The sequence below is a fragment of the Pempheris klunzingeri genome, chromosome 2, assembly GCF_042242105.1.
Source record: "Pempheris klunzingeri isolate RE-2024b chromosome 2, fPemKlu1.hap1, whole genome shotgun sequence".
Lineage (NCBI taxonomy): Eukaryota > Metazoa > Chordata > Actinopteri > Acropomatiformes > Pempheridae > Pempheris > Pempheris klunzingeri.
The window spans coordinates 27,057,320-27,083,141 of NC_092013.1; the positions used below are offsets into that span (position 1 = coordinate 27,057,320).

The following is a 25,822-nucleotide window of genomic DNA, read 5'->3' on the forward strand; positions in this document are numbered from 1 at the left end:
AGTCCGGACTACCTCGTAATGGATGCCATGCCAACTTGTAACTTGAGCACAAAATCTGTGTTTTGTACCCTTAAATTATTTCTTTCCTTCCTCTAATTTACCAAATGGAATAAACACCATAACTTGAATACAGCTGCTAGCCCGTCGCTACATACAAAAGACTGTAGTTTCAATTCCTTCTGCAACAATGACTTCACACACATAATCAATAATTTGAGGGTACAAATTTGTGCAAACAGATCGTCAACTCAGGAGGACAAACTGATAACAAATGATCAAAAGCCAACTTGAGATGCGTTCGCATTCGAGATTTTCATGTTTTATCTCAGCTTCACTCAGACTTCACATCATTAGGATTGTCTGGTTTCAGCAGAACAAAAACCCTTTCAAGCAGTGACACTGGTCTCTTCTACAGGTCTGTGGGACCGACTGGGCTGAAGCTGCCAGCTTTACTTATTTCATCTTCACTGCTTTAGCGGAGGACACTTACTTCCATCTGATTCTCAATGTGAATCCAATATGGCCATTGAGGGAATGAAGCAAAGGTGCCTCGTGCTATGTGCCTCCTAGCTGGTGATCTTCTTGCGGGGCAGGTAGGCGTTAGTGATCTGGTTCATCACCACCAGGGCGGGGAAGAGGGGCAGTAGGAGGAAGGCCCACCAGGCCACCCCCTTCACCGTGGCCTGGAACCAGTCTGAGAACATGGCCGACACTACGGTGACCGTGGCCAGCAGGTAGACCACTAGGCCACAGGTGGCGTGGTACAGCTTCAGCCTCGGCAGAGAGGAGGACAGACGCAGCGGCTTGGGGAAGATCACGCAGATACCGCAAGCCACTTGGAGTGCGGTGGCGGCCAAGGTGCAGATGCCCAGCAGACTGTGCCAGGTGACCAGGTGGGGGCGCTCTGACACGTTCTTGCTAGCCACCATGAAGCCCAAGCCGGTGGCTGCGGTTATCAGGACCAGGCCCTGACAGAACCAGTGCACACGGACCTTACCCTTCCGAGATTTGAAGCAGAAGAGGGATCCTTCAGCTGAGAAGAGGAGGATGCCTTCAGTCATACACAGGCAGTACTGCGAGAGAGGGAAGGAAGAAGTGTGTTAACAGGGGGGTTTAAATTCTTTTCGAGCAAAGAATAAGAAAGAGGTGTTCCAAAGTGAGAAAATAAATGATGAGGTGGAGAAAAACACACTAATTACACTTAACAAAGGAAATGTTGGTAATAATTCCTCATTGTCCTAAGAGGTTTATAACAGACCTGTTGAGTTTGTTTTCTCTAACCTGGAGCTTTGTTTCTAACCTGACTGATCATCTGACTGCTCTGACTGTTTTTTGTCCTGTTCAACTTGGTTGCAATGGGAATGTTTTGATAGAAATCGTTGCCAAAATTATAAAAAAATAAGGCCAAACTTGGAATAAATTGGAATTATCCTCTATTTGTAATGTGCCATAAAGATTGAATTGTATTTTCTGATCTCATGAAAAGAACCAGCACTGCATGTATTCTACCAGTGGTGGGCCCTCAGGGCCTGCAAGGCCTAAAAAAATATCGGAATCACAAACTGATGTTAATTACATTTTGTCCATGAATACTTATAAAATAATTCCAAATGGTCTGTCCACTTCCTTTCATAGCTTTAAGATGGTTGTGCTGCTTCCACACATGTATTTTCATATTAAAGCATTTAACCAATCACATTTCAGCCATCATTTGTTGCCAGGCAGGGTCAAAGTCAAAGAAGTCTGCCCGAAGGCCTTCACAATCCGCTCTGCAGGCCCTCTAACACAAAATAAATGTCCATGAAACTGATGCTTCAACCGATCAGGTGTTGAGTTGGTGGCACCAGGGCCCTCTAGCAGGCGTACGGCAACGTCACCGTACTCAGGCCCGTTGACTGGATAGAAAAGGACTTCTTGATGGAACTGAAGCGCACGGATACGGATGTTTACAAATAATCCGAATTTTTGGGGAGTAAAATGTTGCTATTTTCCTAAATAATCTTGCAAGTTTATGAGGTTATTATTGATGTTTTTTATGTGTGTGGCGGCTGTAGCTGCAGTAGAAGGAGACTTGTTCACCCCTGGTTTGTTTATTCAATAAAGGCATGTATCGTGGCTACAGGAGTTATCTATCTGCGATGCAACGGCTCTTTATACTGTATTTCTGCATAATAAGATGGTTTATATAACCATAAAATGGTTATTGAGGGGTGGATTGATTCAGACGGAGCACTACTGAAGGCCTAGGTGTGAAATGCACGGTCCGCCACTGGATTCTACTAACTACTAAGTATTGTGTGCATGTATTGTATTCATGCTTCCTCTGTGCCATAGAGCCCCATTTAGAAACACATTAATGTGCCACTGGGTGACATGTTCCTTTATTACCCCACAGTGAGTCCTGCTGTCCCAAACACTCACTAGAGTGCCAAATGAGGACTCATCCGCAGCTGAAAATAGTCCCCGACAAATGCTCTCTTTACCCCTGTTTGAGTAGTGTTTGCTAAAAACTACAGTGACCAGCCCTCTCGGGAAATTACTGAGCCTTTTTAGACTAGATTTGTGACATGATTAATAACTTGATTGATAACTTTAGTAGCTGATGGGCTCGGTGCCAAAGAGTGGAGACATCAGACTCATTGCTGGTTCTGTTGGTCTGTTCATGGGGTTTATTGAAAAATGCAGAATACTACCTTTATAACACAGTTACCTGTAATTTAAAGTGCAAGTTTGATCAGTAACTTAACTTTTGGTGGTTAAACTGTCAGCTAGAGGTAAGTATGATGTCATCAGACACCTGCCCACCAATCAGAAATCAGCGTTACTAAAGTATGTTTGCTTCATCCTACAAACAAATGACACATCTGGGCATTTTGTTCCAACGCATTCTTTTTTGGTTTGTGTCTGTGGTGGGAGGGTATGAATGTCAACCAACAAAACCTTTTCCTATTAAAAAGGGAGCAATGACTCATGGTTAGGCTTCTATTGTGTGAGAAAATGGACACATCAGTCAAAGATTCACAGCTGAGAGTTGTTTGTGACAGGGGGGGGGCACGATGTTGGTACAGTAAGTTATCATGACTGATTCGTCTCGCTGTGCCGCAATGAGCCAAGACAGAAAGAACCCCTAACACCAACCTGTGAGGCATTTTAGTGGACAACGCCGTCCTCGCTAACATATTCTAGGTCAGTTTGTAACACAATAGCTGTCACAGTGATGTAACACTGTGTTGGCACCCCCCCGCCCCCCCTATCCATTATTCACAGTGGAAAGAACATGGGGTGTGAAGGTAAAGGCATGCTGAGTGCTTACAGGAGGCTTAATATTCAACTGAAGATATACTAATGAAGTTATATAGTCAATTCATCAAAATGTCACAGATGAATCATTATTAATCTGAGTGCCCCCCCTGACTCCTCCTGGGTGACATATATTATACTGAAGATCACAAGTTAGATGTTCCTTCAATATGTGATACGTGATGTTTTTAGCAACTGATTATTTACTAAAATAAAGGTCACGTTATTCTACCTCCCACTCACTGACAGGAAGTCTCACATGCTTTTATTTTTTTGTTTTGTTCCATCAACTGTGCAGGATGTCTTTTCATCATCTTTTAAATCCTTTTTAAATCTTTATCTTTAAATCTTTTATAGGAAGATTTAATATAACAGTATACTAATATGGTGCTGGGTCTTTATCACTTTCATTCTTGGTATTTTACAGATTTCTAACTTTTGTTTGTTCTGTGTTTATCCGCTGCTTTTTCCTGTGAGTCACTTTGTCACATGTAAAAAGTTGGGATATAAATCAAGTTTATTATTACCAATAATGTTATTACTGTATCTAAATCATACAGTGCTACAGGTCAACATAAAAAATAGAGGGAAGGGAATCACTGAGTAGTTTGGAAGAAATAAAGAAATAAGTGCAGAAACCTAAAGCTATACCATCCACTCCAACTGTAGAATAAACTAAAACTGACATTTCAAAATATGAGTGGCAATCTGCTTTCTTTTCAGTCGGTGGAACTGATGGTACTTAATCGAGATAATGAGATAAGGGCGGTGGGTCAGAAGAGCTGAGGAAGCATCTTCCTGTGACTTTTACATGTAACTGGCATCGAGCACCTTAGATTTCACAGCACTCCATCCAGTGAAGGGGGACGCCGCTGACAAGGAGCCCAAGCTACCAGCTGTGACGCTTTTATACAGAGCAGGATGATGAAGCTGCCGTACATCTGAAGGCATTCACTGCTGTGTTTGACGTCATTCAAGGTCTGGTGATTCGGCAGAACAAGGCCGTGTCTTCTCCACACCGAAGAGTCAGAGAGCAACGGCAGTGGCTTCCCACCATCCCTGCTACAGAAGTGAGAGGCTGAAGGCCAAACTTGAAAATATTCATGAGTGGATGACCTCTGCAAAGGTCAATCCGGGTGACACAAATGTTATCACCTCAGCACAGATGTGGTGACTTATGCAGAACACTGGGGTCCATCAGACTTTATTGGAAAGCTAAACTGGCCACAAAGATGGCGGCCAAATGGGCCCTTGGGACAATATTTCTAGATTCAAACATGGAAATTTGTTCACTCGACACCTTGAGAATTACAAAAAAAAGAAAGGAAGCTAGGAATACATCAGTGGGGTGCAGGAGGAGCCCGTCTTACTACTAGAGCAGAGGAGTTTGGTTGAAGGAGAACTGAGAGAGAGACTGACATCAACACACTGATTGATTCTCAGGAAAGAATGAGAGGACAGCAAGCTCCTGATCAGATCAGAGATAGGACCTTTCACTGTGTGTGTGTGTGTGTGAGCAGGGTTAGATGGGACAGAAAGAGAGATGGAAAAGGTGAAGTCATATATAGACTGTGAACTTACTGCAACAGACATACACACTGGATGCCAAGAAAACAGACCTGGAACGAAGAGAAGCACCAGTAAGCATCTTCCAGTGCAGCACTACAGTGATCACAAAGCATTTCAAGACTCCAGTGAGGGGACAAGCTGAGGGAAACACTAACTCAGACAATAGTTCAGCCTTTAAAGAAATGAATTTAATAAGGGTTCTGCTGATCATATAACTGCTGCTTTTAAGTTCTTTATCTACCACAAACACCAGCCGTTCAGTTTGTGAAGCAGTTTCATCTCACTGCTAATTTCAAAGCAGGTTTTTATAGCCAGACATCTTACAAACGGCACCATCATCATCATCATCATCACTGTGGAGCTCAACGCGTTTCCATGTGTAGGAGAACAGAGCAGCACACCTGTAAGCCTTAGCAGTTCTATTAAAGGAGTATTACACCTAGAATAAACATCAAGTTTGTTTTTCAAAAATAGATTCTTTGAATCCCTAAAATATGTTCAGGTGGTTATTAGGAAAAGTTCCTTTAGCTGATAACCTGCTGTAATCTTACAAGCTCTTGTCACACACCTTAAATATGTAGAAACACTTGGTCTTGGCTATTTATTATAAAATGCACCCACATTAATTAGTTCATACACAACAATGACTGACTTGTTCATCTTTAACAGGCAGATAAATGTGATAAGAACGGTTTGCTTCCAAACATCCATGGATGCACTCACTAGTTCCGGGTCTGGACAGCAGGGAGATGATGAGGGTCAGGCCCAGGCCGGTGACATGAGCCGCTATCACCGCCGCCCTCCGCAGCCACACGTAGAGCCAGTACTCCCGCATCCCCAGCCCCTCTCCCACCGGGCTGTACTCCACGTCCGACCGCATGCTGCTGACCGCCTGCCCGGCTACCTGCCCGCTCCGGAGGCCGCGAGAGCTGCGCTGAGACGGAGGGACGCGGCGCGGGTGCTGCCGGAACACTGCACGGGCTCCATGTTCGTGTGGTGACGGAGGAAGAAGCGGACAGTCAGGATGGACCGGAGACCCGAGCACACCGGGGCAGTCAAGCTGGACACGGGGACAACACGCACGACTTCCGGTGCGTGGTTTTTCAAACTCCGCGTCTAAAGTATCTTTTTTCTTCTTCTTCGGTGGGGTTTCAATAATTCATTACATACCATTCATCTACATCTAACTGTGCAACTGGAAGAACCCGAGGCTAAAAACAAAGAAGGCACCAGGCGGTTTACTTTTCAATAACCCGATACCTTTGTTGTGATAGTGTCTGCTGTGAAATCCAGATGTTGTCCTGCTCACACAAGACTGGTTTCGGTTCCTGTTTCAAAGAGGAAAAACCTGAACTTCCAGCCGTAGTCTGGGTTAGTTTCCACGGATTAAACACTGTGGTGGTCCGTGGATTAAACACTGGGTCGGTCCCAGATTAAAGGCAGAATGGTCCGGTTTCTTACACCACCACAGCTGGAGAGTCCCGTGCACACATCTGCTGATGGCTTGTTTTGGTTTCACTTCCTGGTTTGAACTGAACTCGACATATGTTCCGTCTCTAGTTCCTGCCTTTCCTTTAGTCCTGGCTCGGTATTGACTCAGATGGCGGACTGACGGCCCCACTGCCACCAATAGGATTCACCGCCCGTGGATGATCACGTGGTCATTTTAAGAGGCACAATCGTGGAGTGTAACCGGTCCTGCAGACAGTTTCAGTGCTTTCACTACAAAATACATGAAAGGACATAATGTCACTTCATTAAATAAACACTCCCTCCCTTCTTCTGTGGTTTCCAGACTGTTGGCATTGTTCAGTGTTGTATCATGTTGTAGTATCAGGACTGTATGCATGATGTCTAAATGTTCAACGTGTTTCTGAAGGGATTTTATTTTAATGGCTTTCATTTTCCCCTGGTCAAAGCTGCAGTACCCACAGATGTATTCAGGCGTTAAGGCTGTTTTCCTCTTAAAAAACAAGAACTGCAGCAGGTGCATGATGTAATTGTGTTGGAACCAGCAGATACACAGCTGGAATACTGGGACACTGTCCGACACTGGAGCTTTCACTAAATGTGAAATTTGAGAAAACTAGTTAAATAGAATGCAGGGCCTTAAAAATAAGTCACAGAAAACAAGTGTAAAGGACATTTTTAATCCATTTTATAAATCGACATATTTAATTTAGCAGCATAACCGGATGGTCTTGAGGTATTTCTAAATCCATACTCTGAATTTCATCCCACCCTCCCACTCCTCCCTCAGACATTCATCCAGACAAGATTCACACACCAACAGATCCATACTGAACTGTGCACATACAAACAACCTGACACACTCATACATGAGCGTTTGCTCCATAGACAAAAGGCAGGCAGGCAGACCTGCGCACACACACACACACACACACAGATATATTTGAGTCCTGTTGCCTCAGTCTTGGACTGAGCAGAGCTGGCTCCCTCATAGTGGCTTGTAAGGCAGGCACACTTAATGGTGCAGTTTTGGCTGTAGGACAAAAGAAAAATTTGAATATGTTACTTTCATTTTGACAACTGGGTTGAATATTCACCTCAGAACTGTACAAAATCAAGTAGATTAAACAAAGTGTGTGTCAGAAAAGTCAGAATCAGAAGAGAAATCAGATGGCTGGGGAAGACATCGATTAAAAGTTACATTTTTGGGATTCAATGCACCAAGTCGCTATGTATTCTGGGTAGCTTTCCATTTAGAAAGCACAGGCGATGAGGCTTCAGCTTCAAGCCGATAACCCCAACAGTACAACTGACTAGGTCTTGTGGAAGAAAGGTTACAAGTTCTTTTTTCAATCTGAAGATATGCATCTGTGTCTCTCAATTGTCACTGATGATTGTTGCCATGGAAACAGCTCTTAGCTGAGAGATAGCCTTGGAGTAAGGCGACACACTTTTTGGACCTAAAGTTCATCAATTTTTAATGTTTTGCAACCGACTTGTGTTAGATTAGTCTACGAGCACAAGGAATACGTGAGCTGTGAAAACCAGCACACAGACCAGCAACCACAAGTGGACATGATGACTGATTGTCATGACTGTAGTGGCTCTGAAAACTTTGTAGCTTTCTCCATTGCAGAATACAGCAGCTGTAATCAGCTTGGATGACAAAAGCACAATGAAAACAAATGGTAATCCAGTGTTAGAGGAAAGAAAAGTTAGCTGGAACTTCTAATAGCACAGCTGCTGACAGGCGAGTGCTTGTTACTCAAAACAACTTTTCTGTGGCGTTTTCCTCTAAATTCATGAACCTCTATGTGATCGATGTTTGTGCCCACAGCTCTGATTTTCCTGAATTTGACTTTTCAAGAATGTTTCTGGGAACATATAATAAGGGGGTGACTTATGCATGGAAAACAGTCAGCCGGTCCTTCCTTGACCAGGTAAGACGAGAAAAACAATCAGGATGAGTGTCGTGTTTGTCAGATAGGCAGTGTTCACCGTCACAGGCCAAGGAACGAGGACACTAACAATTCATTGTAGAAGGAGGAAAAACCTGCAAGTTTAAAGACCAGTAATATTGCCTGACACCCTGTGTGCTGCTTGATTCCCTGCTTTCCTCTGCTCCAAACTCACCTTCTGTGTGCCCAGTTTCTTCTCCACACCCCCTGCCAACCCCCCGCTTTTACTGTCCTTCCAGGGGTAGAAGTTAGAGCGTGGAGAGGAGGAGGTGGCAGAGCTGGAAGAGGAAGAGGGCAGGCGGTGCGTTGGGAGTTTGGAGGAAGGCGAATGATCCTCCATCCCACCCCCTTTACGTTTCTTCACCAGCCCCTGGTGCTCAAAGCTCCTCCCGCTGCCCTGTCCGTGCAGTCCTGAGTCCCCCACGCCCCGGCTGTGGGAGTTGTTGGTTGTAGAGGATGGGTCTGGGGGTGATGAATGGCCCAGAGGAGTGTGTGTTCGTCTGTAGGTCCAGACTGCCTTGGCCGCTGGTGAGTGGGACTCTGAGGGGGAGGGCTGGGGGCGGGGTTTGCTGCTGGGTGAAAGCGTGCCATTGGTCTGCCCATGTGGGAGAGGCGAGGAAATGGGGGGTTTAGAAGAGGAAGATGAGGAAGAGGAAGAGGCAGCAGAAGGTGGACGGCCCCGGTCCTGGAGGATGATGCAGTTCCTGTCGGGGCCTGAGTGTTCCCCTTCCTGGGACGGGGCCTTGCGTTTGCGGAGGGTAGCAGCGGCTGCTGCCTCTTCTCGCAGCTTCAGCATCTGCTTGCTGGGACGCCCCACAGGGTTCTTAGGTCGCCCGAGACCTACCGGACGCACCGCCACAGGTTTACTCGGAGACACCAGATGACCTCCACTGTTACTGCTGCCACTGCCCCCGGAGTTCTCTGATTGTATGGCTGTCGGAGGTTTCCCTGGACCACGACTGGAAGAAGAGGACGACAAGGACGACGACGATGCAGTTTTGAGGGAGGAGCTGATATGACTTCCTGTGCGGACCTTACAATGTAATGAAGAGGAGGAAGCGGTGGCTGAGGAGGAGGGAGACGAGGACGTGATGGTCTTCACTGAGGGAGGTGGAGATTGAAGGTCCGTGGCTTGAGGTATTTTCCTGGATTTTGAAAAATAAATCAGTAAATCAGTGAGTCAAACAGTCACTAGATCAAAGTAAATTGTTTAACTATCTGATTTAGCACATTCATGCAGTTCTAACTCAACAAAATCTAACACATTTCAGGCTAATGTGTGTTGTGTGAGGCAACTTCAGCTTTAGAAATGAGCATGAGATACCAATTTCTGGTTGAATTGTGTCCATCACAGCAAGCTTGTCATTTGTCTATAAAAGCACAGATCAGATACTGTATTTCCTCCATTCAATCGTAATATTGTTAATTATATAATATATAGAATGTCTTTTTCATTTAAACCCATTTATAGAAAATACCATTTTCTGATTGTTGGCATCCACTGAAATTCTATATTAAAAAAAAAGGACACGTCGAACCTGTTGACAGCTTGACCACTAAATCACTGATCAATGTATTGTAAGCTGCAAGCAATATAACCATAGTACTTCAATATTGAAAATGAGCTCAAATTACTAAAAAGTGTAAAAATTGGTTGACCAGAGACAATAATAGACTTGGCCGAAGTGAATTCTATGACACAAAGCAGAATGCCAGACTTCACCTTTGCCTTGTTCATCATTTTCATAAATCACAACTCCTTGTTGTGCATTGACCACATCAAACTTTGTCAAATGCTTCCCATGGACACAAAGGCTGGTAATGATCCAGCATTAATCTGATCCAATTACAAAAAAGATGTAATGATATAAACTGCAGAATACAATGAGCTTCATTAGTTCCTATTCTCAGGTGTCTCTACTATGGCTGGGTGGGAGGGCACACTATTTGTACTGTTTCTTGTTAATCTTATGTCCATGTTCTCTTGGTTGATCTGAAAAAATAAAAACCGATTTCAAATAACGGCTGCAAGTCCAAACAAATATGTCACCGAATATGTATGCTAATCTAAATATGATTAAGATACAATATGCCAATCTTGGTTTAAAAATGTAGACGCAGGTAGGGGACCAATATGATTTCTAACAAGCCACACTAAGGCACAGATTTGCAATTAACTAGGTTACTGCATGGCATTTTTTCCCAATGAGCTTTTTTCTTATATGCATGTAAAGCCAGAAATATCCGCTGATATTCAGGGAAATCAGTCTCCGTCTTACTGCCAAATTCTGACTTTTCACCACTGCTGTTCTGGGCAGCAGAAAACACCATCTGCTTCATCTAATCGTGACTAAGCAGCAGGTTACATCCAGGTTTATCTGATAGTGTTACCAATTCACAGGATCTGATGCAACTAGCCTTAATCCATTTACAGTGGCTGAGAATCTACAAAGAAAACTAAATTGGATGGAGGTGGAAATAGAGTGGCACAGCTGATATGGTACAATTCACAAATTATCACTTGTTACTGAGTATTTTAAACATGACACTGAGGACTAGCACATTTTGGCAAATTTCACTGTGTAATCAGGATGGTGGTAGAGCTTAACTCATTAAAAGTAGCAGCCAATTTGTGTTAGTGGGCTGAACATTTGTGGTGTAGGCATGTCACCCATCTGGCACCGACAGCTCATTTCTATCAGAAATTAGGACCTCTTCAATATACAAGACAGGAGCCAATTCTGCACCCCATTAAAAGCTAATAATCTCAGGGATTAAAGCAAAAATATTTGTGAGCCTGAAAAGTTGTCCAGGTTCTCCTAGACATGAATATTAAGTATTTAAATCAGGAAAGTGAGTAGTTTAACTCCTGTGGTCTTGTGGCATTACTTTTGGCTTATTTAGTGAAAACTGCCTTGTTTTGGTATCAGTAGTGAAAGCCAGTGTTTAGCACAGTTTATACCTGGCATTAGCATGCATCATGGGTGACCCCATCACAAGCTGACAGCTCTAAGCAATGGGTGTGCATGCACCCAACGCATTGAGATCCAATCGCTCAGACTACATTCAGAGGTAATCTGGGACACATATTATGCAAATGTGTCCAGGGCCACATCCTCCAACTGGATGAAGCCAAATTATCTCAGATACGGGCGCTGGTGAGGCCTGTATTCGACTGACTCATTTGTGAGCTTTGTGGAACTCATTGACAGTTTAAAAACAATCACGGTGATGGGCAGTTCAAGTTACAGCTCCTTGACATTACTACTCTACCTAAAATTCCTGAAGAGAGGTCTGCAAGAGCCTCAGATTGATCGACTCAGAGCTCAGCTGCCAGTCATGACCTCACAGCCCCTTTTTATAGCATCAAGTAACTCATTAAACCAAATGAACACTTGAACATTCGGTGTCATAAGAACTACCGATGATTTCAGAAACAATCTTTGGTAGGAGTTTATTTGATGTGATTTTTTTAGTTTGGCCCAATGGACGTGCCTCCCCCAAAGATGAGGGTAGCAATACAGTGGTCCAAACCCCCTCTGTTCTTTTAAAGACATTAGAATCATGGCAGTTTTTTAGCACTACATTTTTAAGTCTAACGTACTGTATTTTGACTGTAATAAATTATTTTTCCCTGGTTGCTAAGTGTCGCTCTAACAGATTCACAAAGGAAGCATTTTAAATCTTATTTCCCCTTTCCATTCCCGTAATTGGAATGACAGAGTAATATTGTCTTTGCAAAGGTAAATGATGTACGTGTTTATTGACATTGAGCGGGGAAATAAGATCTGATCACAAGTGGTCACTTGAGACGCAGGTGGAGATCTTCTAATGCCAGGTGTGAGCTGGCGTTCTTAGAGCTGTCCACTTGTGATTGGATCATCCAAGATGCAAGCTAATGCCAGATGAACAAGCTATTGATGGTACCATCATTATTTTCAGTCACTTAGAATGGATAAAACAATAAGGAGAAGCATTTAGAAAAGGAACTATAAGCAGTGCGCAAAGGTAACCAAAGTTTTTTTTTTTTTTTTTACTTTCCTTCAGCACCACAAAAGCAGAGCAAAGTAAAAAGGCCGAGCAGGAATGTAAGCTCAGGTTTCTTACTTCCAAAGATGGGCGCTGATGTGCTGCTCAAGCATGCTGCTGAGAGCCGACCTCAGGTGATGAAGTCTCCTGTCAAACGTGTAGATGCCATGACCCAGTGCATGGCTGCCAAATGAACATACCTAGAGAAAGAAGACTTGTTGTAAATGTGTTACAGGCTCCTCGTGTTACCTGTACCAGTGGTGGCCAGTAGTGGTTTAAAAACAACACCAATGTCAGACATCCTGCGTTATTCTGTAGTCTCATAGCAACAGTCAAATCACATTACACTGGTGCCTTGGTGTTTTGATGTGTTTGTGGGTAAAAAAAAAAAAAAAGAGGATCAAAACCATAATCACAATCCATAGCCAGGGACCAACTTGAACCAGTTCTGCAAACTGAAATGGGTAGTTACTGTCCATTTCCCTACATCAACTTCATAAAACACATATACCACATGTGTAGAACTTTGCTAATCACCATACATCAACATGCTGACAAATGTATCCTCTGACTGAGCATCTCAAAACAAAGATACTGAGCAATGGACTGCGGTCAAAAGGTTCATAGTTGATCAATGTGTTGTTAGTTTCACTATGATATCAGGAGTAATGAGGAAGTACTGACATTAAGACAAGATCAGGAAGATAAGAAAGGAAGATAAAACTCTGATAGAGCTGCCTGTGGTAGTCAGGCATGGCAAGTTAACTCCCCGTTTTTACAGCGAACATACAGGAAGTTTAGCCAACACTGGAATAGTGGTCCACTGAGCTGCACTGCTCGCATAAACACGATTTTCTGTGATCAGTTCTCACAAGGAAAAGTTACCTGTGATCTCATCACAAGAGATAATGTCTTCAGTGTGCAACGCAACACTCATATGCCCAAGGCTTTTCAGAACATAAGTGCTGCAGTCTGATGACCCAAAATTGGTTTGGAGAAAATAGCATCTTAAAAAAGTATCTAGGATTCTTTGCAGTTGTGTTGTATTTATGAATGTTACATGCCATTCATGCCTACAGTAGGTCAGAGTTCAGACAGTTAAGAGTATTATTGGAGTTTTTTGCACAGGTGTACAGACACGCGGGTTGAACTGGATGATCCCTCATGTCGTGTCTCTGAACGATTCACTGACTCACTAACACACATGGCCATCTCAATGACCAAAGCAAAGAACAGAGAACCTCAAATCACAACACACATGGAGGAAGTGTGACTTTCTCCACCCAGACTGCCTTTACTGTATCTAAACAAAGCAAAGAGTTGTTTAAAGCTATATTAATGTTCTGAATGTTGTATCGAGAACATTTAATGCAGCTTTCAACAATTCAAAAAAACAAAGTCAAGACATTCTCTTCCCACTGTTAAACACAAGCACAAACTGCTCACCGCTTGTGGTCTGGGATGTGCAGCAGAAGATGGCAACTCAACGAGCTCTTCAAGTCCTTCAGCATCACTGTCATCACTGGAGATTCGTCCATGGACGAGAGGCGAGGGGGCTCGGAGACTTCCCTCGTCCAGCCGCTGCTTCTCCTCCTCTGGGGTGCTCTCTGGCGCTGCCGTAGTCCGACTGTCAAACAAACACATTTTAAATATTCTATACATAGCTGTGATACATTGATGCTCAGCGTTTCACAATCATTGGCTATGCATTGCTATGTAACTAACATCCATGAACATGATGTCGACAGGCCTGTGTTTCCTGAGGCTAATGTGAACGGGGTGTGTGTGTACCACCATCTCTCTCTCTCTCTCTCTCTCTCTCTCTCTCTCTCTTCCTGTGTCTCGTGCTCCCCTTGCCTCCTCTTCTCTCTCATCTGTCCCTCCCTGATTTTTCCTTTTCACTTCCATCCATTTTCCTTCTGTCTATCAAGGTAAACAAACACTTCATAATTGTATGAATTAACACTGACTGAATAACTGTCTTGTTGTATGTATATTAGTCTAGTGTGTTTATTGAAAAAATATATTAAGCAGTCCTTTTTTGCCAGCAAAGATTTTGAGATTTTTTCCCCAACAGAAACTGCCCTCTACATGACATTCATTTGCCCCGCGTCAATCATTCCCTAAGCTTCAATTGTTCTAAGTCTTTCTGATTGTTTTATTCTTTTATTGTTTTTTGAGAGGTGCTGATTCACCTGTATGATCATTTTGGAGGAGACACATTGTATAACACAGTGCAGTTCAACAGCACCACAGAGATGCGTTTGTTATTCACCCTTCCGCTTTAGCTTTTGCTTTGTGTCAGGTGTAGTTGTTAATTTAATGATGTTGACATTCAGGATCTTTCGAGAAAGACATAGATGCAGAGTGCAGGATGTGTGGATGTGGAATAATTAAAAGTGAAGGCAGCTGAAGTCTATTTGGCAGTTCTGTTATGCAATTCTTTGTAGTTCTGTGGTTTAATTAAGAACTGAATAGAACTGCAGACTAGAGTCTGGATTCTGCCAACTGCAGTTTAAGCTAGTCAATGGTTCAAGTGTGGGCTGGACAATTAGTGACGTACTCCTAACCTACATCAGATGTGTGTATAAGTAAGCAAGGTAAAATGTAAAAGCCCATTTTTCAGTAGATGACCATGTCTAGTGATGCGCAACCACTTAATCAACTAAAATAGTTAAAAGCAGCAACTGGTGTGTGTGGGTGAGTGTGTATGAGTGGGCAGTAAATGTGTGGCTGTTTGAAAAAGGAAAAGATTGTTTTAATCTAGGATCTGATATATAATTTATATAATGACAAAGGTTTATAATATCTAGAAATGCCCTTGCTGCCACCATGCATCCTCATGTATGCTTCAGTAAATCTTACTAACCTGAAAGCAGGGAGGCTAGCCAGAGGTCTCCTGCAGTGTGGAGCCCCAGCCTGCTCCCTGGGGGCCTCTGGGCTTGGGGACCGTCCAGTGGAGGGTCCTCCGTCCAGGGATTGGGCCCCTTTCTCACGAACCTTGGTCTTGAGTTCTGCCACTAGCTGGTCAAAGTTCTTGCTGCGGCCCACCACTTTCCTCCGCTGGTGGATGGAGTGGATCTGATGACACAGGATACAAGCAGCATCATTTTGACTGACTTCAATTCAAGTAGCAGTTCAAAACGTGTGGACTGGCCTGCTGAGCCAGACGGTTTGCTTAAATCCCAATATGATGAGCCTTAAGATGCCTAGCCTGAGGTGTAACTGTGCGTTCAGACCCAGTAACATTACTGTTCTGTACTTTGAACAGGATACACCATAGGTTACTGAGTAAACCTACTCTAATCTCATTACATAGCAAAACATAGTGGGTTGTAGGTTAAAATAGAGGGAGTGGATAGCAATATGACAAATAATTTGGTAATATTAGCTAACTAATATCGAAAATAATGCTTATTGGCCCAAACTGCATAATCGCCTTCTGGGGCTGCTCCAAAACTGTTTCTCTTCATTAATCTGTTTGTTCGCGGCTGGTAAACAGATGTATAATTCAGGGAGTTCTTGTTTTTTTCTTAAACACAGTTTCTTGTGGTTGCCATGGTCACACGGCAAGACAAGACAGCAAGTTGAACCATCAGAACGCACGAGAAGCTAATTTCAATATTGGTTAGCAAGCCACAACAACGGTTTCATTCCACTGTTTGGTGGGGATTATTGGGGAACTTTATTTTTCACCCACTCCCAAACTAGCATAAGCTCACTGGAAAGTGAGCCCCTTATGGTGCTGACTTCAGTCCTACACTTCAGGATACTCACATTTTTGTCTTGATACTTTTATGTTTTCTCTCACATTCTTTCAGTTTTTATTAATTGGTCCCAGAGAAACAATGCTTCATTTCACAGGACCTTCCCAATCAATGGGAAATGATGCTGGGCCCTCTGGCTCATTCAAGAAATTCTAATATAACATTTAACGTTTTAACTTGACATTTCAGTGATATCTCATAAAATCAAATAAAACTGGTGGCTGCCGTTTATTTATTAAGCTTAATGGCTCACAGCTTTGTGTGTTAGGAGTCAGAAAAATAATTCATTAATTATTCAGCAGTTGAACAGTCTCGAGTTAATTCTTTTATTCAATAAGACCTATATTCAATAGACTATCAAGTAGCACTATTACTGTTTTCATTCCACTTATGCATCAGTGGTTCTCATAAACAACACTAATCTAATCTAGTCTAATTTCTACTTTCAATCATTCTAAATTGACGGTTAAAAAGGTATGCAACATATTTCCTTGTTAGTAGCAGGTAGGAAAGAGAACACAGCCACATGCTCAGTCTGGTCACCTATAGAGCAGGTATAAGATGCTGGCTGTTTTCCAGCCTCTTTCCTGTCACTACTGTCATTTCCTGTTAATCAGGTCATCCTGTCTACTCAGCTAGATGTGGCCTCTCACACTCACTTCCTCCTTCATGCACTAGCCACCATATAACGACTCTTCTTCTGCTGGGAGCCATTTTCACCACTCAATATCAGTGAGTACTGATCAGTAACAAGGATCATGGACTGCAGTTTCATTTATTCGAAAATATCTATTCTGATCTCACATTGTGTGATTTTTTCCCCTCTTAATCCGATGTGGTATAATAAGTTTCACTGCAGTTTTGATAATATAGAACACGAAATACATCCAACTCGTAAAAACATCTTTACACAATACAAAGCATCTATGGTGGAATACTAGATTGGTAACCAATTCTTCTTCAAAGAATGATGAACATCCATCCTCACTAAGTGCATTAAGTAGTGGAAGGTGCAGCTCATCAGCAAACACACCGACTCAACTTGCTCCATCATCATATTACTCAGCCCCCTGAAAACCATATTTTCAGATGTCATAAATCTGTGCTGCCAGATGAAGCACGAATTTTTAAGTAACTTGTTGGCATAAGATGCCATCAGAGCGCAAAAAGCCATTATCGGTCAATAATTGCTGAAATTACATTTTGCTGATAAAATGTATACATTTATACACTATGACAAATTTAAAAGGAAAACTTGAATGGGTGGAAACACATTATGAATGCCCATGCTCCCACAGAGGACACTGAATGCTTTGATGAGTATGAAAATGAAGTAACATTATGCTGTAGACACCTATGGGAGATTGTGGGCCAACGTTAAATAGTACCGTTCCACCATGAGCATCATTATCATCATCATCAAAACACCAAATGAGGAAAGAACACTGTTCACTCCTTCGGTAGACCTCCACACACTTGGAGAATCCAGGACAAGGAGCACTGAAGCTGTTCTGGAGGCTAGTGGTGATTCATCACACATTTGCATATCATCTCATACAGCTATGAAATTAGTTACAAACTAAAAATGTATATTCCTGTCAGCTCTCTGGCAAAAATATTATACTACTTGTTGGCTGTTGTCTGAGTGATAAAGAGCCCACAAACTCACAACCTACTTTCCTGCTCTGATGTGTACTAATTGGGTCGAAAGCAAAAAAGGACAGGACCGGATGCTGAAATTAAGCCTCTAAACCTTTTACTGAACCACACAGAGAAAGGAAAATAAGAGAGGAACAATTAAAAACCTAAAAACCAAGGACAAGAGGAAGAAAACTTGCAAAGACATAGGACTCGGAGGCATACGAGTGTGTCTGAGTGTTTGGAGCTTACATTGCATGTCAGGAGGCGGGTGCAGACTTTCTTCCTGTCGGGATCAAGGACACCACAGTGTTTGTCCAAGTCACACTCCCTCTCTGAGGACACACAAAGAGCATCTCAGCTACAACATCACACAGTCAACGAAAATCTTTATGACATCAGAAAACAGACATTTCCACATTTTTCTGCAGAGTTTTACCATGAAGTGTTAAAAGCCGGTTAGTCATCAGTCGTCTGTCAAAGATACGATTCTAATTTAATCAATATAGCCATCTACACTGGCTGCATAACGGCTCAAGTTTACATCCATAACCACAACCTGTTCAAGTCTATTCTCTTCTGTTTTACATGCATAATTACACTGAGTATTGGGCTCTTAGTGCTTCAACCATGTCCAAAATGCAGGCGACCACACAGCAGTATGGTCTCTGAATGCATCCTATACAGACACTGACAGACGACTGAAGGTGCTGTGGTTTTATTATGCTTTCCCTACGCAGCTTGTGTAAACACAGTGTGAGGCTGTGCTCAGACAGACATTAAAACTGTCTGAAAAAACTAAAACACACCACTCTAATCATTTCAATGAGACCACGGTAGGGATGCAGAGAAAACGAGACAAAGTGCAGGGTCAGTTGAACCCGATTGAACTTTGTGTCAGTCAAGTACATACATATGCTTATCACTGCCAGATTCACTTTAACATGAACAGCCTAATTCTACTGTATTACTTTGCAATTGTCGAGGCAGTGAGGGAAAAAAAAAGAAACTGTTGCCACAACAGCTTACCCAGTTACAAAATCCTGCCTCATAGCGTTATAGCCTGCAGTGCAGTGTTTTGGGATACTACGAGTCTTCACACACAGATCACGCTCAATTTAGCCCTCTCCAACGTTATTTCATTATTACATCCTTACAAAATGACCCATCGTCGCAGCTCCCACAGTGCTGTTTTTGGACTTAATATTTAGTTAGCCACGTTTTACAGAGTGATGCTCAGACTCACATGTGATCAAGTATTCTCGGAGTCCAGAGTATAAATTCCAGTTGTTGCACATAGTCTGATGATATCATACAGTTTTATAGAATTACATCTTCCTCTAGTAAGACTTTCAGCATGGATCTAAGAGACAGGATCATGATTATTTAGCAGGTAAATCTACTACATGATTAGTATCTACCTCTAACCTGCTCACTCTTTCCATATTACCCAAATCTCTCCATTTGTACTTACTGGAGGCCACTTTGTTGTAGGGTCTGGGGACCCGGTGGCTCGGCACCACAGAGACCAAAGGAGAGTCCTTCCTTTGGTTTGGGGTGGGCGGCCTATCACTGGGTGTGGGTCTACCGGGTGGGGTGCTTCCGTGTGGCCAGGGCGGATCTCTGAGTGATGGAGGTGGAGAGCTCATCGGGGGCTCCAGAGGTGGCGGCTGCTTGAATACTGATGTTTCTGCGTGGCTGCTGTGGGAAGACTTCTCCAAAGGAGAATGTCTGGGTGATGGAAGAGGAAGGGTGGGTCCAAAGTTAACTTTTTGGCTAAACTTTTGACAACACTGGCAAAATAAATAAAACTTTTAACAATGTTATCGTAACTGTTTCCTGTAAGAGTTTTATGTGGGCAAAGGTTCACATTCTGCATGTTTACAAAAATAACAGCTACAGTTTTATCCAAGGCTGCAGTCACCTGGAGCTTTGTTTAAAGGAGTTTGAAGTCATTGTTTGACTGTGATTTGATTGGCTGAGGGTTAGACAATCAGAGACACCATATAATTGTCAGTTAAGAAATTGCTCATATTTAGCCAGTACAATCTATTCACATTATCAATGTTTGACCTTGTTTTCCTCGTATATGAAGGAGTTTCCCTGTAAGTTTAGTTTCAAAGGTTAGTGTGAGGGACAGTTTTTTCTATTCTAAATATTAAAACATATGTTGCGCTTCAAGACACGTAAAGCTGGACTCTAGTCTAACCAGCTAGTTAGATATGCATTGATATAGATATACTGGTTTAATTGCAAATCAATGCTACCAAAAATGTAATAAAAATGTGAGTGACATCCATTTCAGGCCACTACATTTTTACCGACTGAAATGAGAAGCAGTAAAATTTGCCACCTCAATAAGGCTGCTTAATAGTAGTATTTTTATTGTGTGGTTATGATATGTAAAAAATTAAGACACACAAGGTAATGGTCCTTAAAGGGCTACAACTGTGTATTTCTAGGCCACTACGGTAACCTCCTGGCGTCTCTGCCGGTTGTCTGACATCCTTGTGGTAATAACAAGATGCCAGGAAGTTACTGCTGCTGGTCAAGAAATAGTCCTAGACATAATTGTCATTTTAAACTTCAGTTTTTGTGTGGACTAAACGAATGAGATATGATGTGTTAATTAGTGAGCTTCAGACTAGCTAGTAGGTAGATTCTGTTACCCTTGGACACAGGCAGGCTCTCTCTTTCCCACTATTTCCAGTCACATACATACATACAAACAAAAAGTTTTTAAAATGCAAGCAAGCTGAAAGAAGTATTGCATTAGTGCATCAAAACATGTGACATTCTAATGTGACCTCTGAGCTCTGGTCAGAACATTCTCCTCAACTTCCCCCCCTCTGTTCTTACCGTACTCCATCCTTGGAGTTCTTGGAGTGTCTGTACTGGGGTGGGGTGGAGGGTGAAGGCGGGGCTGCCCGTAGCTGCCCGACCCCCTGGCCACGACCCTCCCATGATGAAGCGGAAGCAGCATTGGTCCCATGGGAAGGAGAGTGGCCGTGGTGGGGCCTCTGCTGGGGCTGGGGTGCAGGGGTGGGAGAGCGCAGGCGGGCGTACAGCTTGGCCAGAGGGCCGTGTCGCCGCTCGCAGTGCTTTTCAAAAGCCTGGGGCTTCACTACTTGGCCACAGTGGCTGCACACCACCAGGTAGAAGTCATCATGGCCGGGGTAGAGGCCAAAGATAGACATGTCTGGGGGAGAGGGAAGAGGAGGAGTGATGAGGAGGGGAAATACAATGGACACACGTATATCATGCTCCAGAAGTGGTAACATGACAATGTCACTTGAAGCAGGCAAGGATGATGCTGCATTATAGACGGACAGTAGAGAGAAAAACCTGGTAGAAAGATACCAGTGAAATCGGTAGCCTACAGTCTCCAACATCCTGGATTCTGACATCATCAACCATGCAAATACCTTGCACAAGTAATGATACATTGCCTTTCAATAAAAGTATATGAACTGGAATATTTTTTATTACGTGAGCCATTTGCGAGGCTGGACACAGATGCTGGATTAAAGGTGTGTTTTGAATCTGCCACTATGCATTAGTGGTGCAGTGTTTAACCATTGGGCCTTCTTGTCCTGTCTTGTAGTTTGGATGTTCTCGCACTGCAAGTGGTTTTACTGCAGACTATGTCTGCCTGTGATAGACTGGTGGCCTATATAGGGTGTATCCCAGCTCGTGCCCAACATGTTAGACCCCAGTGCCCACGCCCCGTAACAGAATAAGCTGGTAGTGGAATATCTGGCCATATTTGGATTTCTGTCCAACATGAACTGCAACAAATCCCTCAGTAGATGTAAACTAAGTGGAAAAACAGACAGAAGAAAAAGGTTTAATTATAAACTTTTAAACAAAGCAAAGGTGTAGATCCCAGCTCATTATTTTTAATCATCAGCTTGCTGTGGCTGTTATTCCTATGTGACATAGATGCAGCATGACTGTGAGAAGCTGAACATACTTACAGAGACATACTATCAAGGTACTCATTTTGATTTATCGTGTCGTGCTCTGACACGCACACACAATAGGGGGAGCGTCTGTGGGACAGCTGCCGCTGCTACACACAGCCAGGCTAGGTGCCAGAAGGTGCCTGAGCACAACATTACCCAGCTTTAGTACTCGCCCTGCTCTCTGCTCTCTGCTGACCAGTACCTCCATTTACTCACTGTGTCTGTGCAAGGCTGAAGACCAAAGTGAACCCGAGGTACAGTCCATTGAGGCTTTACGAGTCAATGTACATGCACGGTTATTCAAGCACACACAAGTAAGATTATCAGTTTATGGTTTCTTATTTCCAGATTTCCCAGACGTAACTATGTCTTGTATATGATATTGGGCAGACTTACCATCCTTACTGAGGGACATGGCCTCTGCAGCCTTTTTGCCATTCTTGCTGCAGTCATCCAAATCAGGCCCTGAAACATCAGCCACATGATGCATATTCAATAAGTTCCTTGGAAGGTCTGAGGTTTTCCAAAAGTTGTATGTCAGGTTCATCAGCAAGACAAAGCCTAACGTTACCCCACAGATTTTGCACATAAACAGGCCCTTAAGCTGTGTTATATAAAGGACTGGTTTGCAGGTCAACTGCTTCTCCACTGACTGCTGCTGGTCATCTGTTTGTAGTCATTTTTGTCAGAGTTTTCTAACATCAATAAGTAGCTTAAGGTATTGAGGGGTGGAGTAGGACTTTATTTGATAGTTATGGACAAAGTAGCACTTGGAGGGATGCCAGACAATGAGTGAGCGCACATACTTAAGGCTGGGAAGGGCAAGAGCACTTTTTGGGCTGAAGTCACACATATGAGGTACCTTGTCGCATACAGAAGCGTTAACATCACTTAAATGGATGCGGCGACGTTGGCAATCAAAGGGGAACATTATAATGAAGCGAAAAGAACACGGAGTAACGTTAGCCAATATCAAAGGCTGGGCCAGCATTTACATGGTGGCAACAGCATCAGACTCCTCCTCCGTCACCGGCGTCTACTCTCAATCCTCCTGCTGCTGCTGCTAGCATTAGCATGCTAACGCTAACAGCCTCGTCGTCAACGGCTAGTCTGCCTTGCATGCTAGCGAGCTAGCTAGCTTTCCACGGTAAGAAGTTGCTCGCCCAACCATCCACACTAGCCTCCTTCCGCTCTGATGCCACCGCTGCCTGGCCGGTTTCACTAAAATGAAACACATCCCTTAAACGCTGGCAGCTTGGTCCATGACCAAAGCCGTGACATAGGCACTACAATGGCTATATCTGTGTAACTATCACTTATTTTTTCTGGAAGACAGCGTATGCAGTGGGACCTGGGAGAGAGCAACATGTTACCCACCCAGCGCTAGGACCCGGCAGGGTCTTTGTTTGGGTAACATGGTTAGCTCTGTCCTCCGTTTCCACGAAAATAAACCCCGGTGCTTTGATTAAATTGCTTTGTAGCTGCCAGTGTTTGCGCCAATGTGATTCCTTACCATCCGCCGCTGTCACACCGGCCCACTCGGTCCAGGCACTCCAGCTTTGACCCACGAAATCATCGAGGCTAGGCACCCGCCGATCCAGAGCAGCCATTACTTTTACTGCGCGTTCACGCACCGCCATCATCACTGCGCGGCAAGCAACTTACGTCATATTTCGCGCTCTCGACAGGATAGGAACTTCCTGCGTGCGCGTTCTTTGGACAGCCACACAGAGCGACAGACAGGAGAGTGGGACAGACAGCCTCTGAATTATGTCATTTATCTCTTTTCCCTCCACCTTAAAACAGGAATACTGCGTGGCTTCTGAGTGTTAAAACAAATTATACGAAGAAGAAGTGAAAAATGAGAAAGCCAGTAAATAAGATAAATAAAAAAAAAATAAGATAAGGCAAGTTCACTTGTATAGCACCTTTCAAACACAAATTCAACCGCTGTTCACAGTGCATGAGAGCGACACTATTTCAAGTAGCAAAAGCATTCATTATGCAGAACGCCCCATTTCGGAACAACACAAACGGGGCCTTTGGGACTCTGAAAGATCCCTCCCACCCTCTGATGGACTATTCACCCTGCTGTAGTCCACAAAAAGGTACCGGAGCACCAAGGCGAGATCCACCAGACTCAGCCACAGCTTTATCCCCCAGATTATCTGACCATCATCACCCTGCCTTGAACCCCCCCTCCACTCTCTACACACACACACACACACACACACATTTTTACCACTCATTTATGTCCACATAGAGGAAAACAATGACACACAGGCACACATATTAAGGCTGTGATCGGTACATACACAAAATCATGTGGCAGTGGCCAACATTACGAAACATAGCACTCAGAGGAATATGTAGCAGTGTCTCTGGCTGCCAGTGATAGCAGAGACAGCACAGTATTTTGCAAGCCATGTAGCCCCCTTTTGGTCATCTTAAGTTTCTGAAGCCCTCTTATGGCCAACCTGTGCTTGTGTCCACAGCTGCCAAATATGAATACTGTCAGTATGAATACTCTTAAGTATTCTAGTTGTAGCATCATCAGTAGTGGTGCTGGTGTTACTACTCTAACCCTATGTATTCTGCACCTATAACTAGTCTCTGAGATGGTATATAGGAGTGGTTGGTATGTAATGGTCATAAAGGCTATAGTTAAAGTTTCTGTCCTGGACTGCTCCCTGGACTCCATAGAGGAAGTGTGTGAGAGGAGGACATTAACAAAACTCAAGTCCATCATGGACAACCCCTCTCACCCCCTGCACGAGACTGTGGGGGCCCTCAGCAGCTCATTCAGCAGCAGGCTGAGGCACCCACCCTGCAAGAAGGAACGCTACCGCAGGTCATTTCTCCCATCAGCCATCAGACTCTTTAACAGCAGCATCACTGGCTGATGTTAACATACTGTTTCCCATCCATGTCATTCCATTCCTTCATTCCTGTACATACCTGTACATTTCTGAACCAAAGTGTAAATATCCCATAGTGTAAATATTTATTTCATCACAGCCATATATTTATATTTATATTTATTTTGCTATTGCTATTTTTTCTTTTATTATTACTTCTTTTCACTCTCCCTGTTCTATTGTTGCTGCTGTAACATGAGAATTTCCCCCTATGGAGGATCAAATAAAGAAAAAAAGTCTTAAGTCTAAAGGTTCAGGGCACCTCTGAAACAAGCACTTCTTTGGACTCTTCATTGACCACTTCAGTATCTGGTGTATTGGCAGTTGCAGAGATGAAACATGGAAGGTTTGACTCAGGATTCCTTGTACACTCTCACTGGGGGTGGAAAATGGTTCGACTCATTTGCTATGAGAGAACTCTTCTATCATGACGTGCTACGCACATTCCTTTGTAAGCATGACAGCCATTCAAGATGTGTAACAATGTCTCACTGATCTGATCTGTGGTGTGATGCAAACAACGAGGCATCTGAGTAGGAGGAAACCAGATAGAATTTATATTACTGGATTATAGTCAGTGAGGTATTAAAGTGTGAGCATCACAACTGTTACAGCTGGTAAAGGTTTCAATCACAAGACTGCTAACTAGTTTAATCCATAATAGTTCATCATTTAGTCATTACATTTGTATTGATAATCTGAATCTGCAAAGTAACTTGAAACTAATGTTGTAAAATAAATGTGCTGGAGTACAAACATGGACTGTATAAAGCAATACGTGTAAATACAGTCGATGAGTACAAACTACAATATTGGCTTGACAATGTAGAGGAGCACAGGTATAAAAGTAGTATAAAGCTGAAATACTCAAGTTAAGTACGAGTAATTTAAAATGTTGCTTAAGTACAGTACTTCAGTAAATGTGGGTTTGATGCGCATGAATTTTTGGTAATGTGGTTAAACACAGTTTTATTTAGGTGTATGCATCATGTGAGAAACAACATAGATAATTAAAACTACATTTTGTCAGGGGGCCTTTATAAGAGACTTTATGAGACACAATGATTTTTTAGGCCTGTGGTGACTTGGGTCCCCGCGTTGGTAACCAAGCCTTCATGAGTGATGATGAAGCTCCAGTAGAATTGTGTCTCCAGACTAAGTAAGTTGTGTAGCGCACTTCCTTTGCTCACAACCCTCAAAGCTGCTTA

General features: G+C 43.2%; 2 protein-coding genes across 2 annotated transcripts; both read right to left on the bottom strand.

Moving 5' to 3' along the window:
* Positions 1–563: 563 nt before the first annotated feature.
* cyb561d1 (cytochrome b561 family, member D1) lies at positions 564–6,123 on the bottom strand. Its single transcript, XM_070849750.1, has 3 exons — positions 5,593–6,123; positions 4,882–4,919; positions 564–1,073 (listed from the first exon to the last, which is right to left on the bottom strand). The coding sequence occupies exons 1-3, from the start codon at positions 5,747–5,749 to the stop codon at positions 567–569; spliced, it is 702 nt and encodes a 233-aa protein (XP_070705851.1). The 5' UTR covers positions 5,750–6,123; the 3' UTR covers positions 564–566.
* Positions 6,124–7,003: 880 nt separating this feature from the next.
* atxn7l2a (ataxin 7-like 2a) lies at positions 7,004–23,339 on the bottom strand. The gene is made up of 10 exons (XM_070844931.1): positions 23,210–23,339; positions 22,093–22,161; positions 20,591–20,930; positions 19,206–19,462; positions 17,984–18,066; positions 15,196–15,407; positions 13,773–13,953; positions 12,405–12,526; positions 8,473–9,442; positions 7,004–7,372 (listed from the first exon to the last, which is right to left on the bottom strand). The coding sequence occupies exons 1-10, from the start codon at positions 23,337–23,339 to the stop codon at positions 7,355–7,357; spliced, it is 2,382 nt and encodes a 793-aa protein (XP_070701032.1). The 3' UTR covers positions 7,004–7,354.
* Between the last annotated feature and the right edge of the window lie 2,483 nt (positions 23,340–25,822).